The sequence below is a fragment of the Protopterus annectens genome, chromosome 11.part0 (assembly GCF_019279795.1).
Source record: "Protopterus annectens isolate FY-2018-M chromosome 11.part0, PAN1.0, whole genome shotgun sequence".
Taxonomy (NCBI): domain Eukaryota; kingdom Metazoa; phylum Chordata; order Ceratodontiformes; family Protopteridae; genus Protopterus; species Protopterus annectens.
Window position 1 is genome coordinate 1,488,642,905 of NC_056745.1, and position 18,635 is coordinate 1,488,661,539.

The 18,635-nt window shown below is 44.5% G+C and overlaps 1 protein-coding gene across 2 annotated transcripts in view; it reads right to left on the reverse strand.

Moving 5' to 3' along the window:
• LOC122815929 (mitogen-activated protein kinase 11-like) overlaps nucleotides 1–18,635 on the reverse strand; it is an 836,549-nt gene that overhangs the window by 404,248 nt on the left and 413,666 nt on the right. For both annotated transcript variants that reach the window (XM_044088796.1, XM_044088795.1), the window contains exon 2: nucleotides 9,553–9,682. In XM_044088796.1, coding sequence (XP_043944731.1) covers nucleotides 9,553–9,682 — 130 coding nt within the window. The remainder of the gene's footprint in view (nucleotides 1–9,552; nucleotides 9,683–18,635) is intronic.

Below are 18,635 nucleotides of genomic sequence, written 5' to 3' on the forward strand. Positions count from 1 at the left end.
AGGATACTCCTGCAAATCTTCCACAGAAGATTCTGAAGCCTCTGAACACTGTTCAAAACTATCAAACTCCGGTTCCACCCTAGGCCTCTTATCAGGCGGGGGCATAGAACCCCTAATCATAGTAATCAAATCTTCTGCCATCTTAAGCATATGTTTCTTAGGCACAGAACCTGAAATGGTAGGAGAAGCTCCCACTGAAGCTGAAGTAGGCCTACCTCTCATAGAAGTTTTGGCAACAGAAGGAGAGGCCCTAACTACCTTGGGAAGAGAGGGAAGAACAGTCACTTGAGAAGCCCCCTCAGCCTGGCCTACCTCCTGAGAAGGCACATCCTGTAAGAGTATAGTTTCTGCCTGGGACTCCATGGAAACTCCTGGCAAAACCTCCGGCTCCACTGAACCTTCCAAGGAACCGACGTCCGGGACTGCCGGTTCCTCACCCCTAGGCTTCACCGTTTTATCCTTGCGCTTCTTGGAGGAAGCGGGCGTCGGAGCATCCGACGGCATTTTATAATTGCAACGCTTCCCAAACACTAACCTGGCACAGTCTAACCTTCTCTTAATAGTGCGTTTGTTAAACCTAGCACAAGAGCGGCAACCAACAACGTCGTGCTCAGGCCCTAAACAAGGTATACACAATGTATGATAATCCCTATGCGGTATCTGTTTCCCACAAGAAATACAGCTATTCACTTTTTCTGACATCCGGTTAAATACTGAGGCAAGAAAAAACCAAAATGTTCTAACGGGTTACTTAGCCAACTCTGTTTCGGTCTGAAACTCCGGTTTCGGAAAATCTCAGAACGCCAACCTGCACTCGCAAAATTGCTTCTGCATCGGACCATGCGGCAAAAAAGACAGAGGAAATGATGTCGGTCATGCGCATTAGTACCCTGACGTACTGACGTCAGTCTAAGGCGCCATGACCGACGTCAGCCTTATACTCTGGTATTCGGGCCGACTGGGACGCGGACTATACCCAATAGTCAGGACTGCAGCAATGGAAGACGAAGAACATCATATGGGTTGTCCTGCCTCAGGCAGCCCTCGGTCGGCCAAATTCCAAAGTCTGGGTCCGGCGTCGGCTGGTGTCGCCTCCTCTCCGACGTCACAATGGCTGGAGTATAAAGGCATCAGCCGACGCCATCTTCTTCAGTGTTTCTTGCCCCAGATGCCAGGTGCCCTCTTAGGAAGGCTAAATTTGGTAAATGGATAAAAATAATCCCAAACATGCACAACAGTAATAAACAGATACACCATAGGAGATACCCCCAGCTGAAGGGAAAAGGGGGTGGGGACCCAAAAGGAAGGATACAGAGGGGTAGGAGGGTGGGAAAATCCAACTGCAGTTGCATATCTATCGGACATCTACATTTATGGTAGGTACAAAACTGTACTATGTCCTTCAAGAATGCAACTGCAGTCATAACATATGGGTTGAATACCATAGCCAAGCTGGAGGTGGAAGAAACTGTGATAAGGATGGTGTAGCTAAAATCCCCTGTAGGACTGCCGAAGCAAAGCCTGCTCAGGATCTGGAGTATAAGGGCAGGTTGTAGTGCTTGGTAAATGTATGCACCGAGCTCCATGTAGCAGCCTCTAAAATGTCCTTTGTTGCCACTCCTCTTAGGAAAGCTGTGGAAGTGGCTATAGCTCTGGTGGAATTTGGCCTAATATTGGCTGGCACACCTTTTCCATGGAAAGAATAGCAAAATCTGATGCAATGTCCAATCCATTTTGAAATTGTTTGCTTGGAGATTGCTTTTCCTAGTACTCCAGCAGCATAGGCTACAAACAGCTGGTCAGACCTTCTGTTGGCCTTAGTTCTGTCCAAGTAGTAGCGTAATTGTCTGTGTATGTCCAAAGTATGCAGTAGTTTTTTCCCCCTTATTTTGAGGATTGGGGAAGAATGTAGGTAGATGAATAGCTTGATTTAGAGACACCCTGGACATTACTTTTGGCATGAATGTAGGATTGGTTCTTAGCGAGACTCTGTCTTGATGAAAAATGAGGAAGGGGGGCACTGCCATGAGTGCCTGTATCTCCGAAACTCTTCTTGCAGAGGTGACTGCCAATAAGAAGGCCATCTTCCATGACAGAAATTGCATTTTTGAGGTTGCTGCTGGCTCAAATGGAGGAAGAGTTAGTTTTTCCAACACGTAGTTGAGGTCCCATGCAGGTACTGGCTGTTTTCTGGGAGGTTTGATATTCTTTATCCCTCTTAGAAACTGTCTTAGCAGAGGATGCGAAAACACTGGAGGGTCACAGTTGTATTTTGCTGAGATTGCTGAGGCATGAATCTTTATTGAGGAGTATGAGAGTCCAGTATGAAATAGTTCTGCCAGGTATTCTAATATCTGAGGTATACTCAGTAATGCTGTGTCCTGACCCCTGTTGGCATTCCAGATACTGAATCTCTTCCACTTGGCTGAATGGTTTTTCTGGTGGAAGGTCTGCATGCTTCCAGCAAGATCTCTTGAACAGATTTGGAAAGAGAGTTAGTTGTTGAAGTCATGGTAGCCTCCAGGCTGTCAGATGCAATGTTTTCAGGTCCTGATGTACAGTCCTGTAATTGTGTTGAGTTAGGAGCAGGGGCCATAGGGTCAGAGGCCATGGTTTGGTCCAAGTTATGGTCAATAGCAATGGGTACCAGTGTTGCCTTGGCCAGTCTGGAGCTATCAAGATGCCTGTTGGTTGTTCTGCTTTGATCTTCAGTATCACCTTGGTCAGCAGAGGCAGGGGAGGGAATGCATACATTTTTAGAGAATTCCAGCTGAAGGAGAGAGCATCCGTTTTCCAAGCTAGATGGTGGTGAGTCCTTGTGCAGAACTTTTCCAGGTGATGATTTAAGTGGGAAGCAAAAAGATCTACGTCCGGTCTTCCCCATGTCCTTGCCAGTTGAGAAAAAATGTGAGGGTGCAGCATCCATTCGTGTGGATCCATGAAATTTCTGCTCAGATTGTCCGCCAGTACATTGTCCTTGCCTGGTACAAACTGGGATTGTAAATGTATCTTCAGGCTCAGGGATTTTTCCCAAAGAAGCATTGTTAGTCTGCAGAGGGGATAAGAATGAGTGCCTCCCTGCTTGTTTATGTACCACATGACAGTGGTGTTGTCTATCCTTATTAGCAAATGTCCCCGTTTTAGTGATTTTTCGAAAGTCTCGATGGCATGTATCACTGCCAACATCTCCTTTTGGTTTATGTGCAGATGTCTTTCCTTTGGCGTCCAAAGACCTTGAATGCATCTGCCTTCCATGTGCGCCCCCCATCCATGGTCTGAGGCGTCTGTTGTTATCATTTGGTCTGCTTGAGGTCTGTTGAAAGACATGCCTTCGTTTAGTTGACTGGCTTGAGCCCACCATAGAAATTCCTTCTGCAGACATGGAATAAGTGGGATTATGTCCTCTAGGCTGTTGTTGTGTTGAGACCATAAGTTTTTTAAATACCATTGCAGCTTTCTCATATGAAGTCTTGCCAAAGGTATCAGAAGGATGCAAGATGCCATGAAACCCAGGGCCTGCAGGATTTTCCTTGCAGTCAGCTGGGAAAGCTTTGCTAGGCCTTTGAAGTACTCTGGTAAATGCTGCTGTTTTTCCTCTGTGAGGTAGGCCATTTGGTTTTCCGTGTCCAGTTTGACTCCTAGGAATATAATTTGTTGGGATGGTAGTAAGTTTGACTTCTGAATGTTGACTGTGTATCCCAAGGCCTGCAGTAGATGCACGACATAGTCCAAATTCCCTTTTAAGGTTTGTTTGTTGTCTGCTTGTATGAGGCAGTCATCCAAGTAGGGGTATATTTGAATCCCCTGCAGTCTGCAGTGTGCCACTACTGATGCCAGGCATTTCGTGAACACTCTGGGCGCAGTAGATAAGCCAAACGGCAATGCTGAGAATTGATAATGCTCTGTCCCTGCAAGAAATCTGAGGTATCTTCTGCAGCTTTGTCTGATTGGGACATGCAGGTATGCCTCCTTGAGGTCCAGAGTGACCAGCCAAGACCCCTTGCCCAACATGGGAAGAAGTTGCTGCAACGTCAGCATTTTGAACTTTGGCACAATGAGGAAAGTGTTTAGAGTTGACAAGTCCAGTATGGGTCTCCATTTGTTTTCTTTTCTTGGAACAAGGAACAGTCTTGAATAAAATCCCTGGCCTTGCTCCTGAGGAGGAACCCTTTCTATTGCTTTTATACTTAATAGCTTGGAAACTTGAGTGAGTGCCTCTGCCCTTTGATGATGTGGCAGGTTTGGCATGCCTTGTTTTGTTGGTAATGTGTGGAAGTGGAATCTGTAACCTTTGTCTATCAAATCCAGAATCCAATTGTCCTTGGTTAAGATATGCCAGTTTTGTGAGAATAAGGCTCATTTTCCACCCAAAGGTGCTTCTCTTTGAACCTTTGTAGGCGGTATGAAAGTCAAGTCATTGTGATTGTCCTTGTGGTGCAGCTGAACTGTCTGCGCCACTTCTTTGATTTGGAGGTTGCCATTGGTGGCCCCTGTAAGATCCTCGGTATTGCCCTCTACCTCGGGCACGTCTGCTTTTTCCCCTTTGAAACTTGTCAGAGCCAGGGAAGGACCAATTCTTGGAGGGCCAGTTTCTGCTGAATCTGGGTGGCTGAACCTGAAGGAAATCCTTGACTGTCTGTACTGACTTTGCTTTTTCCTCTATGGATTTCAATACATCTTGTGTAGTAGCACCAAAAAGCTTTTGTTTTTCCAAAGGTGCATCCAGTAACTTTACTTTAACATGGTCAGGCAAAGACTGATCCTTCAACCAAGCATGTCTACGTATCACAGCCCCAGTCATAGCTGCCCTACATGAAGCTTCCAGTGCATCATAACCACACTGCAGAAAATGGTTATTAACCTGCTGAGTGTTATGAATATGATCCTGCAGTGCCTTTTATCAATAGGCTCAGGAGAGGCTAACTTTTCTGTAAATCATCCAGGAGAAAATCTTGGTACTGAAACATGTGAAAAAGGCAGTTAAGAGACCTCATGGCTAGGGTAGTAGAGGTATATACTTTTTTACCCCATCTCTCCAGGGACCTTGCTTCTCTGTCAGCTGGCAGTGGGTTTTTGGCAGAGGAGGAAGCCACTCCCTTGGGGCCCGGTGAAATAGTTTCTAGATCCACAGAGTGAGCCTTAAAAAGGTGCTTGTGAGTGTCATGGACCCTATAATATCTGTCCGGCTTGACAGGAGCAGGAGGAAGAGAATCAGGGTTGGCACTGGAGTCAGAGAAAACATCATCCAAAACATCCATAACTGGAGGGATAGCCAAAGGTCTGTGCTGGGGAAGCTTGAGGAAAGTACGAAGCCTTTTCCTGGAGTCAGAGAATTCCTGACCCTGCCATTGAAAATGTTCCCTCATGGAATGCAGGACTTCACCAAATGAGAAATCCTCTGGAGGGGATGGAGGGGAGGCAGAGGGAACTGATTCCTCAGCATCAGAGTCCTCATAGGCCTGGAAGGGTTCTTCTTGGGTATCAGAATGCTCGGAATCCCCAGAGGCTTCATCCGAGGAGAGGTCGTCGGCCTGCTCAGTTCTAGGCCTTTTCTCTGCAGGTGGCTGAGAACCCCTGTCCGGATGAGGCTGAGACCCCCTGATAAGGGAAATAAGATCTGCAGCCAGAGACATGATCTGCTTATCAGATGAAGGGGCCTGGGCAGGTTTAGGATGGGCCTTGGCCTGACTGGCGGCCTTAGCACGTGCAAAGGCCTTGATGGACATGGATACTGGAGGCCTAGCAGCCCCACGTGCAGGCATTACCTTGTCCACAGGAATGGTGTCGGGTTGATCCAGAACTTCGGTTTCCGGAGGAAAATCAACAACCAGCACCGGAGAGATCTCCGAGACCGAAGGTCGTGTTAACGCTATGTCGTCAGCCTGGAGCGGTTGAATTACCACTTCCGAGGGGACCGGAGCGCTAGCAGAGGGTTTAGGAGTAGCATCGGTAAAGGACACGGGCCGAGGATGTCGGTCCCGGTCCTTGCGTATTTTAGCAGATTGGGTTGTCGGTTGATCCGATGGCATGATATACGCAAAAGATTCACCGAAAAAATCCTCGGCGAATTCTGCCCGGCGCCTGAGAGTGCGCTTATTAAAGCAAGCACAGGCAGCACAGGCCGAGACGTCGTGGTCTGGGCCCAGGCAAGGAAGGCAGAGAGAATGGAAGTCCTTATGAGGTATTTGTTTACCACAAGACAAACAATTATTAACTTTCTCAATTTGTTCTGACATCGGCTGAGGCAAGAATAAATGTTCCCCAACGGGGTACTTAGCTTTTAGATGACTTCGGTACTGAAAACACAGGAGCTGACCGACCGGCACTTGCGAACTGCTTCTGCTTCGGGCACCGCACGGCAAGAAAGACTGAAGAAGATGGCGTCGGCCGATGCCTTTATACTCCAGCCGTTGTGATGTCGGAGAGGAGGCGACACCAGCCGACGCCAGACCCAGACTTTGGAATTCGGCCGACCGAGGGCTGCCTGAGGCAGGACAACCCATATGTTATGACTGCAGTTGCATTCTTGAAGGACATTAGGCTACCCATCTATGTCAAGCAAACTTCTTCATTAGCACTCTTCAAAAAAAATCTTGATGAGTGGATGGGAAATAGGAAATACACCCCGGGGATCACTTCTGTGTCTCTGCTCGACAGTGGCACAGGAAAATAACTTTCTTGGGTGGCGTAAGCCAGGGAACCTTGTTGGCTAGGCTTACGTAGGCCCTTGGGCCAATAGCCTAGTACCTACCTAGGAACCTATGAAGAGGGACTAATGGCATTAGGGTGTTTATAACTATGGCTACTGTTGGAAAAAGAAAAGGGGAGAGATGTCCCTGAGTTATTGGGGAATAATAGAGCATCTAAGTATGGACAGAGACTGGGTCCGACTCAGGATCTCCATTATAAGCAGACGGACAGAAATACCTCCTACTTTGCTCTACATGAGCACTGCTGTCCTGGCTGCATGGACAGTTGAGGTAGTTAGCTAATGGACATATGATGAGAAATGTGGGAAATCAGAGACCTTTTCTAAACATCTAATTAAATCTGCATGCAAGGAGAAGCCAGACAGGGAGATGAGAAGTGGGTTGCCATTTGCTGAAAAACAATAAACTATGTAGGGGTACAGACTAGTGAGGGGTACAGCACCATCTGAGAAGAGATATTCTTGTGTGAACCATATGTGAATTTTAGCTGTGTATGTTTTCTAGATTTCTGCTGTGTATGTTTTCTAGATTTTAGCTGTGTATGTTTTCTAGATTTTAGCCGTGTATGTTTTCTAGATTTTAGCTGTGTATGTTTTCTAGATTTTAGCTAATTATGTTTCTGCTGTGTATGTTTTCTAGATTTTAGCTGTGTATGTTTTGTGGATTTCAGCTGTGAATGTTTTTTGGTTACAACACTTCTTCTCAATCAGCAACTTACAAAACAGTATCTAAGTTTTACTTTTATGAATTATCCATCACCAGAAAGCAATTTCAGCTTCAGTTTAATGCAAGAACAAAATTAAGTAATCAGATGAGAAATAAGTCAAACAACTTATTTGTCACTTTCAGTTTTAGTAAAACAATTGTTATAATACACAAACTGGTCAACAGTTTGGCTGACAAACTGCAAACTACAACAAAATACTTTTACAGTAGCAATGTGTGAATACATTGTTACAGTAGTAATATGTCATCACCCTTACATCATTAAACCTGTTAATACTATTACTTTTGCACAGAGGGTACCACTATTTATTTTTAATGTCTAGAGGTATTTTTCTGGGATCAGTAATACCACAATGTCATAATTGTCTCCTGATTATTCCTCTGTAATTGTTTGCAAGAATCCAACTGTGTGCACCAGTCTATCAGCATATAGGTATAAAGCCCTGACAATGACTGAGGGGACCATGTTCGATTAGCAGCTACAAGGCCTGATGGTGCTTGCAGGGGAATGGGTGGGCCTATCCTGGGAGAGCAGGAACTGTCTCTCTCTAATAGAACTGTCAGAGGCTGAAACTCAGAGAAAGATGAGGTAGGACTGGTGGTGTTAGACAACAGAGCAGGTACAGTTGCTTTATGGGCCCAGGGGCTCGGGCACAAGGTTAAGGTTACTCCTGAGGGGCACCCATCCTGAGGTGATGTTGGCATGGTGGAAAGGGATTAGGGCTAATATAAAACTCCAATGTGACCACTATATGAGGACTCCAACTCCCTGACTCCTTTAGTGGTCACAGAAAAATTTCACAGCCAGCATGGCATGAGACCCCACCCAGTAAATGAATATGCTGGGGTATCCCCTAATGTCGTACTGGGGAAATGGGTCTGTAGGGGGAGCCAATGATCTGAAGTTGGCAGTAAGCTGGGGAAAACAAACTCAAGCTTGGTACCCCATCCAGCAACATAGTAGCTCCATGGAGCAGGTGGAAGAATCCCTGATTGTGACCCAGATGACCATGTTCAGTTAGCAGCACAGGTGCTAAAGGGGTTCAGCCAGGAGGATGTTAGTGCATGGCTGGGGTGTCAGCTTGCCTATCCTGATGTGAAGTGAGTGGTTCTGATTTGTTACACAGGTGATACTTTAGGGAAGCACTAGGTATTACATCACAGGAATGAGCCTGCCAAAGGCATGCTATGTGTGATATGCACAGTCATCAGACAAATAGCACCTTATGGAGCTCAGAGCAGCCACTGTTCCACTGGAAAGGGCTGGCCTCTTCACTGGGACCTGTGGATAACCCAATCAGTACCACCCAACTCTTGCCATGGGGGTAACAAGTGGGCTTGTGAGGCTCCCCAGTACAAATGAATGGGCTGTAGGGCTCTCACCTAATTTCGGGATGCCTCGCCCTTATTCTGAATGAACCAAACACGTTGATTGTGTGAAGGTTGAGGAGCTATCGGGCAGGAGTAAGGATGGAGGAGGGAGAAATTTCAACAACATGGCGATTCTGAATACTATCACAATCTGACAATTTCAACAACATGGCGATTCTGAATACTATCACAATCTGACAATTTCAACAACATGGCGATTCTGAATACTATCACAATCTGACAATTTCAACAACATGGCGATTCTGAATACTATCACAATCTGACAATTTCAACAACATGGCGATTCTGAATACTATCACAATCTGACAATTTCAACAACATGGCGATTCTGAATACTACCACAATCTGACAATTTCAACAACATGGCGATTCTGAATACTACCACAATCTGACAATTTCAACAACATGGCGATTCTGAATACTATCACAATCTGACAATTTCAACAACATGGCGATTCTGAATACTTCCACAATCTGACAATTTCAACAACATGGCGATTCTGAATACTACCACAATCTGACAATTTCAACAACATGGCGATTCTGAATACTACCACAATCTGACAATTTCAACAACATGGCGATTCTGAATACTATCACAATCTGACAATTTCAACAACATGGCGATTCTGAATACTACCACAATCTGATAATTTCAACAACATGGCGATTCTGAATACTACCACAATCTGACAGAACAAAAAGTGCACCTCAAATGACTTACATTTTCATGTTTCATGTGCTTCAGAAGTCTCAGTTCTCGATAAGTTCTTCTTGCATGAATCAGTGACTGGAATGGTCTTGAAAGTTTCTTCACTGCCACCTTCTGTCTTGTTATAGTATCGTAAGCAGAACTAAAATAAAATGACACAGAGGAACTCGGGTTAAACGACATTATGCCTTTGTATGTTTCTTAACTGCTAGAAGCAAAGGAATCACTTCTTCAGAACGACTGAAATCGTGTTAGATTTACTCAAACGCACTTACCTTTGTAAGCATCATTAGCTTCTTTTGTGATAGCCGACACATATTTGAACACTAAATAACCACAATGGTCAGAAACTGAAGTGTCACATTCTTCTGTGTTTGCCTTGACAATCTGTGCTGCACTAATGTTCCTGCATTACTGTTACACTTCAAATAGTTCTACCCCAATGGCCTGATGTGTTTGTATATGTGTCTGTGTGAGTGTGTGTGTATTGTGTGTGTGCATGGATGCATGTGTGTGTGTGTGTGTGTGTGTGTGTGTGTGCATATTGTGTGTGCGCATGTGTGTGTCTGTGTATTGAGTGCATGTGTGTGTGTGTGTGTGTGTGTGTGTGTGTGTGTGTGTGTGTGCGTCTGTGTGTGTTTGTGTGTGTGTGTGTGTGTTTGTGCATATTGTGTGTGCGCATGTGTGTGTCTGTGTATTGAGTGCATGTGTGTGTGTGTGTGTGTGTGTGTGTGTGTGTGTGTGTGTGTGTGTGTGTGTGTGTGTGTGTGCGTGCATGTATTCATGTGTGTAAACAACTTCATTCACAGCATCTTTACTACATATATGCTGGAAAAAGTACAGTTGTGTACACTTACCATAAATGTAGATGTTCGAGTGTATTCACTGTTGCAGTCATCACATTTGGGCTATCTGCATGCAGGTAGCCCTAAGCCAGCCTGAATAACGGAGTCTTGGATTCCTACGTCGGATGCTGTCTCTTCTTCCATGACGTCAGGTTGTCAGGGGTATAAAACATGCAGCCGATGCCATTACATCAGTCTTTCTTGCCATGCAGTGCCCGAAGCAGAAGCAGTTCGCAGATGCCGGTTGGCCGACTCCTGAAATTTTCGTTTCCGAGTTTCAAAACAGAAGTCTTCAAAAAAGCTGAGTACCCTATTGGGGATCCTTTTTCTTGCCCTTAACCAATGTCAGTAAAAGTTAACAATTATATTACCTGTAGAAAGCAAAGACCTCATAAAGATTTTCATTCCTTCTGCATTCCTTGCCTAGGCCCAGACCACGACATCCCTCACTGTCGGTTTTGTGCCTTGTTTAACCCCCAAACTATTTGTTGTTGGTCTATATTTGCAGCAAATTATTTTGGTACTCAGTTTAACTATCCAGAAATGGCTTCGGTAAGCCATCCGACTACCGATATTCCCAAAAAAACATAAGGACAAAGACAGAGACAGACATCAAATATAATATAAACTCAACACTGTATACAGCGAATAAGTTGAATAACACAGAAAAGCAGACTCCTGGTTCCAGAAAGTACAGTTGTGTACACCTACCATAAATGTAGATGTTCGTGTGTCTTCACTGTTGCAGTCATGACTGTAGGGTTCTCCCCTGCCGGCAGGCAGCCCTCGGTCGGCCAGAATCCCAAAGTCTGGGTCCGGCATCGGCTGTTCAACCATGCTCCCTGATGTCAGAGCGCCAGGAGTACAAAGCTGACAGCCGACGCCATCTTCTCCAGTTTTTCTTGCCCCAGATGTCAGGAGTCTCAAAATGAAAAAGGTCCCATAACCTTTGCAAATACACCTCAGAAGAATGGTGAAAAAAGGAACCACACAAAAGTAAAAATAAGAGGGGACAGGAGGGAGGGAAACCCAGACTGCAACAGTGAAGACACTCGAACATCTACATTTATGGTAGGTGTACACAACTGTACTATGTTCATCGTGTTTCACTGTTGCAGTCATGACTGTAGGGTAGAATCCCAAAGCTGAAAGAAAGGGAGGTGGTCACGAAGAAGGGGCGGCTAAAAGGCCCTGCAGGACTGCAGAGGCAAAGCCTGCCCTAGACTTAGAGTAGAGAGGTAGATTGTAGTGCTTAGAAAAAGTATGCACTGAACTCCAAGTTGCAGCTTCCAAAATGTCTTTGGTAGGAACTCCCCTGAGGAAGGCCGCAGAAGTGGCAGCAGCTCTGGTGGAATGAGTCCGCATACTCCCTGGGATTTGCTTTCCATGGTCTGAATAACAAAATCTGATTCCATGAGCAATCCATTTAGAAATGGTCTGTTTTGAAATGGCTTTACCTTGGGAACTTGAAGCATAAGAAACAAACAATTGTTCTGATTTTCTGATGTCCTTGGTTCTGTTCAGGTAAAAACCTAGTTGTCTGTGTACATCCAAGGAATGTAAGATCCTTTCCCCTTTATTTTGAGGAGTGGGGAAAAAGGTTGGCAAGTGGATAGTTTGATTTAAAGCCACTTTGGAAACCACCTTAGGCATGAAGGTAGGATTAGTCCTCAAAGATATGTCTTGATGAAAAATAATATAAGGTTCCACAGCCATAAGAGCTTGTAACTCTGAAACTCTCCTGGTAGAGGTTAGGGCTAACAGGATAGCTGTCTTCCAAGATAAAAACTTGATGTCAGAAGAGGCAGCAGGCTCAAAAGGAGGCAAAGTTAGTTTTTCCAAAACATAGTTGAGATCCCAAGCAGGAATAGGAGGAGATCTAGGAGGTCTTAAGTTCTTAGCTCCTCTGAGAAACTGTCTCATGAGCTGGTGGAAAAGATAGGAGGGTCTGTATTATAATGAGCAGAAATAGCAGAGGCATGTATCTTAATGGAAGAGAAAGAGAGACCCTTATGTAAGAGATCTGTCAAGTAAAGTAAAATTAAAGTAATGTTAGGAAGAAGAGGATCAGAATCCTGAGCCTGCATCCAGGAACAAAATCTTTTCCATTTTCCTGCATAAGATTTTCTAGTGCTAGGACATCTGGCTTCTAAAATGACATCCATAACCTGCTTGGGTAGGAAAGAAGAAATCAAAGGCCCTGGATTAACCAGGCCGCCAGGCTGAGAGTTCTGACATGAGAGTGTAGAACCTGACCCTGATGTTGGGACAGAAGGTTCGGAGACTGAGGTAAAACCCAAGGGGGCTCCAGGCAAAGGTTTTTTAGAGTTGGATACCAAAACTGCCGAGGCCAATTTGGAGCCAGCAAGATTATCATCTTGGGCTTGTCCTGTTTTATCTTCAATAAAACCCGTGGAAGAAGAGGAAGAGGCGGAAAGGCATATCCCGAAAGGTTCCTCCAACTGAATGACAGGGCATCCACTTTCCAAGCTTCTCTGTGGAAAGTCCTGGTGCAAAAATTCTGTAGTTGATGATTGAGATGGGATGCAAAGAGGTCTATGTGAGGACATTCCCAGACTGCTGTTATCATCCTGAATATTTTGGTGTCCAGCATCCACTCGTGTGGATCCGAAAGGTTTCTGCTCAAACTGTCTGCCAGGAAGTTTTGTTTCCCTGGTAGAAACTGAGCTTGAAGATCCAGATTGCAAGCTAGAGCTGTGTTCCATAGATCCATGGTTAGTCTGCAAAGGGGGTAGGAATGAGATCCCCCTTGCTTGTTTATGTACCACATAACTGTGGTGTTGTCTGTCCGTATTAGCAATTGTCCTGGTTGTAAAAGATTCCTGAAGGCCAATAGAGCTTTCTGAATGGCTAACATTTCCTTTAAGTTGATATGCAGGTACTTGTGATCCTTTGTCCAAAGGCCCTGCAGACAATTGCCCTGATAATGGGCTCCCCAAGCATAATCCGAGGCATCCGTGGTTAGAATCTGAGTGGCCAGAGGCAGACGGAAGGGTTTCCCTTTGTTTAGAGCACATGCCCTGGACCACCAAAGAAATTCCTTTTGAAGGCAAGGAAGGACGGAGATCAGTATGTCTAATCTGTGGCAATGCTGAGACCATACACTTTTTAGGTACCACTGTATTTTCCTCATGTGTAGTCTTGCATATGGTACGAGAAGGATGCAGGAGGCCATGTAACCCAAAGCCTGCAGGAATTTCCTTGCAGATAGTTGAGTTAAAGTTGCCAAGGTTCTGAAAGCTGAAGCCAGCTGTAATTGTCTTTCGGACGTCAGAAATGCCATCTGGGTTGTTGTGTTTAGAAGTGCACCCAGAAAAGTTATCTGTTGTGATGGTGTCAAATTTTACTTTTTTATACTTACAGAGAATCCCAGGAACTTGAGGAGGTTCTGTACAAATTCTAGATGCTGGAGTAAGACATCCTTGCTGTCTGCCTGAATTAGACAATCGTCCAGATAAGGGTAAATTTGAATTCCCTTGAGTCTGCAGTAAGCTACTACTGAAGCCAGGCATTTGGTGAAGACCCTGGGCGCAGTAGACAATCCAAAGGGCAGCGCAGAGAATTGAAAGTGCCTCGATCCGGCCTTGAACCTGAGGTATTTTCTGTGATCCTGCCTGATGGGACTGTGTAAATATGCCTCCTTTAAATCCAAAGTTACCATCCATGCATCCTTGGACAGCATTGGAAGTAGCTGCTGTAGAGTAAGAATCTTGAATTTTGGAATCTCTAGAAAGGTGTTCAAGACCGACAGATCCAGAATGGGTCTCCAAGAGTTTTGCTTCCTTGGGACTAGAAAGAGCCTTGAGTAAAAACCTTTTCCCATCTCTGAAAGTGGAACCGGTTCTATGGCATTCATAGCCAAAAGAGCTTCCATCTGGTTTAAGGCCTCCGTCCATTGATGTTTTGGAAGGTCTGGCCATCCGCTTGGCCTTGGCAAGGTATGAAAATGGAATTTGTAACCTCTTAAAACCACATCCAAAACCCACTTGTCTTGGGTTATTTGAGTCCAATTTTGATAAAAAAGAGAGAGTTTTCCTCCAAGAGGGGCTTCCAGGCAAGAAGTTCCTGTAGCCCAACAGAGGGAGTCATTGAGTTTGTTTCCTTTGAGTTTGTGACCTGTCCTCTCCTCCCCTAGGGGTGGAAGCAGTCCACTGTCTTGGCCTATAAGAACCTTGTGTTTGAGGCCTTCCTCTGGAGTGTCTATATCTACCCCACTGAGGCCTGTCTGAAGTGGGAAAGGACCAATTTTTAGAAGGCCAATTCCTGCTAAATCTAGGTGGCTGTACTTGTAAGAAATCTTTAACTGTTTGCATGGATTTAGCCTTATCCTCCATCTTTTTAATCACCTCTTCAGCTTTTGATCCAAACAAAACATTATGCTGAACAGCAGCATCCAATAATTTAGCCTTTACTTGTTCAGGCAAATTTTGTTCCTTTAGCCATGCATGCCTTCTAATGACTGTGCCAGAGGCCGCAGCCCTACAAGAAGCCTCCAAGGCATCAAATCCACAGTGTAAACCATGCTTCCCAACTTGTTCAGTGGCATGCAATAAGTCATGTAATTCCTTATCATCTGCACAGGCAGAAATGAAAGTAAGCTTTTGTTTTAAAACAGACAAGAGAAATTGCTGGTATTTTAGCATATGAAACTGACAGTTTAAAGCCCTAATGGACAAAGTAGCAGAAATGTGCACCTTTTTGCCCCATCTTTCTAAGGATCAAGAATCCTTTTCAGTAGGAATGGGATTTTTGGCAGAAGCGGCCTTAACTCCCTTAGGACCCTGAGAAATGGTTTCCGGGTCAGCAGAAGGGTTCTTGTATAAAAACAGATGGGAATCAGGAACCCTGTAATATCTATCAGGCTTAACAGGAGCAGGAGGAAAGGAGTCAGGGGTTAAGTTAGCCTCCGAAAAGGCATCATCCACAATATCCAAAACAGGAGGAATAGCCAGGGGTCTATGTTGGGGAAGAAGAAGAAAATTCCTCAGTCTTTTCTTAGATTCCTAATACTCCTGTCCTTCCCAGTGGAAATGTTCCCTCATTTCATGCAAAGTTTCCCCAAAAGAGAAATCCTCAGGGGGAGAAGCCGAAGGAATGGATTCCTCAGCATCAGAATCCTCATAAGGAGGGAAAGAATATTCCTGATCAGAAGAAGAAACTGAGGAAGCAGAAGCCTGATCAGAGGAATCATAATAAACATCCTGCCTTGGCCTTTTATCTGGAGGGGGAAGAGAACCCCTAACCATAGTAAGTAAACCCTCCGCCATCTTGAGTAACTGTTTCTGTGACTTGGGAGCCGGTTCAGAAGAGGCCTGTGTTGTAGTCTTTGATTTAGAAGGAGTCTTTGCCTTTGTCTTTGCCTTTATTAGAAGCTGAGTAGGCCTGAAAACCCCTTCGGAAGCCGGTACCTGCACAGCGGCTCCGGACCCATCCGAAGGAGCATTGTCCGAAGGTCGTGCAACAGAAATATTTAAAGGCCTGGTTGGCTCCTCATGAGAGTCCGTTTCAGCCGTCGGTTCTGAAATGGCCGACGACAGGGGCTGCAAAAGCGCCTCACTGATGACGGCCGAACCTGAAGCTGGCTCCGCTTGTGCGCTATCATCAGATTTGGACCTCGGAGGCCTGTCTTTATCCTTGCGACATTTGTGAACTCCGGTAGCCGGAACCGTATCCGACAACATTTTGTAGTTAAAGCGCCTACCGAAGTAATGAAAAGCAAAATCGTACCTTCGCTTAATTGTACATTGATTGAATCTAGCACAAAACCGACAACTAGCGACGTCGTGGTCATGGCCTAAGCAAGGAATATAGTAAGAATGAAAATCCTTATGAGGTATTTGCTTCCCACATGAAATACAATTATTAACTTTTTCTGACATCGGAGTGGAGCAAGAAAAAGTTTCTAACGGGTACTTAGCTTTGAGTGGAGAAGAAAATCTTCGGACTGAAGTATATCAGAAAAATTCGCCAGGAGTCAGCCAACCGGCACTTGCAAACTGCTATCACCGCATGGCAAGAAAGACTGGAGAAGATGGCGTCGGCTGTCAGCTTTGTACTCCTGGCGCTCTGACGTCAGGGAGCATGGTTGAACAGCCGACGCCGGACTCAGACTTTGGGATTCTGGCCGACCGAGAGCTGCCTGCCGGCAGGGGAGAACCCTACAGTCATGACTGCAACAGTGAAACACGATGAACATCGGCAACATGAGCATGTTTTGCCTTTAGCTCTGTGAGACTGGTAGTTTAAATTGCCTCATTTGTCTTTACTTTATCTTTATTTTTACACTTTTGTGCACATACCATCCTTTTTTACTTATGAGTGTTTGAGGTCTTGTTATTGTATGCCACCAAAAAGCCTTTCTCTCAGTCACAAGTGGACACTGCTAGGGATATGGCCATGATGATGAAACCGCATTCCCAGGAAACTGTTGTCAAACACCTCAATCTCAGCAGCCGCTCTCAGCATCATGTCCCAAGCTAGAGCGGTCAGCACACTCTATCCAAATCTGTAACATAAACATGAATCCTTCTCAGGCTTCCCATCATTGTCTAGTGCAGGAGATAAAATATCGTGAGCGCACCTGCCAGTTACAACTGGTCACTCAAGAGCTAGCATTATATTTGGATGAGGCAAAACATCAAATCACATTTCTTTTAAAATTTTCTGCAAAACAACCATGAAAAGGTTGCCGATCAAGAAAACAAAGATTAACGAAAAGCCCTTCTTATACTAGAAGTGCAGGAGAGGTAGAGCATAAGGCTATGCTTAAATTCTTGTAGCCTTAGATACTAACATTGGACTTGAACTCAAACAGTAAATGAATATTCTAGAGAGTCCACGGGTCTCTTGTCCCATTTCCACCTTCTACAGCTAATCAATGTCCTGCAATAGTACATGAAAACACTTTGGACTGCCCGGGGACATAAAGACATTCAACATTTGTGGTAAGAAAATAAACTTTAAGAAGTTATAAAATGACCACTTGGCCACTAATCTTCTGTTTTATCCTATAGTATTACGTCCACTTGACCACATACACTGTACCACACTCTCCTCAACTTTACATTGTTATAAGAGTTCACTTTATCACTGTCCTATTATTATAAAAAAGTACTATAATGAGTCTAAACGTTGTTGTATAAATTTATTCTGACATAGCAGTGAATGATGCTAGATGAGCTTGTGGTATAATTAGGTAAAGTGACCAAGATGGCATTCATATGGAGCAAATTTTGGAAAATGAGCGTTTAATTGAGAATGGAATTTTGTGTAAGAAGATGTTTCTTTAACATGGGAGGGGATCAATTTCAATAGTTTAGGGCCTTGTACAGAGAAGCAGCGATCCCTTCCATGCAGCTTTGTTTTAGGGACTTGCATTGTAGGTACTGAATGGTCCAGATTTCTAAGGTTGCTTGATGAGGCTTCCCTTATTCATTTTGCTGCTAGTGGACAGAATGTTTGGTTGCTTATGAGTTTGAATAGCTGCAAGCAACATAGATCTGCCCTTTGTTTGTCTGGAGGCCATTTGGGTTTTTGGAGTGTTTTGCAGAGGTGTTTATGATTTGGGGAGAGTAACGAACCTGTAGGTTTTATTGCAGATTACTTGCATGAATGTGGTTTCATTCTGACGCCTACAGAATTAACAGAAGGTCATATGCTAGTTAGGAATGTAAGACACCTTTCCTATTATTATTTGGGAGGCCTCAGAGAGGAAGAGGAACATTTTGTTGACCCAGAGTAGCAGTGGGTCAGTCTTTTTCCTTGTGCTCTCTAGGTTAAAGGTGAATATTATTATTGCCATGATGAAGTTTAACAGCTTCAGCTGTTTTTGTGGAAACATACTGGTAGAAACAGTGGGGAATGCCAACAATTCTGGACCTGTAGAAAAGGCTACCAAAAGTCACTGAGTAAAGAAAGGGGTAATATGATAAAACAATGCTTAATGCAGTTTAAAACAATTTCAGGCTTTTTTTTACACCCCAGTATTTTCACAACCATCGAGACTAACCACACAGACTCATTTGTTGCACATGTTCCGACATCCAAGGACAGTGGGCAAGAGAGGTGAGATTTGGGACTGCGATGAGTCAAAAGATTTATACTAGACATCATTTCAAATTAATTTACTTTGGAGTAGTATGCTCCGCTTGGAGCTGTCTGCAGCACCTCCCAAAGATGGTAGTTTGTGAGCACTTAGAGATATAATGTAGAAAATGATAACCAACTAAC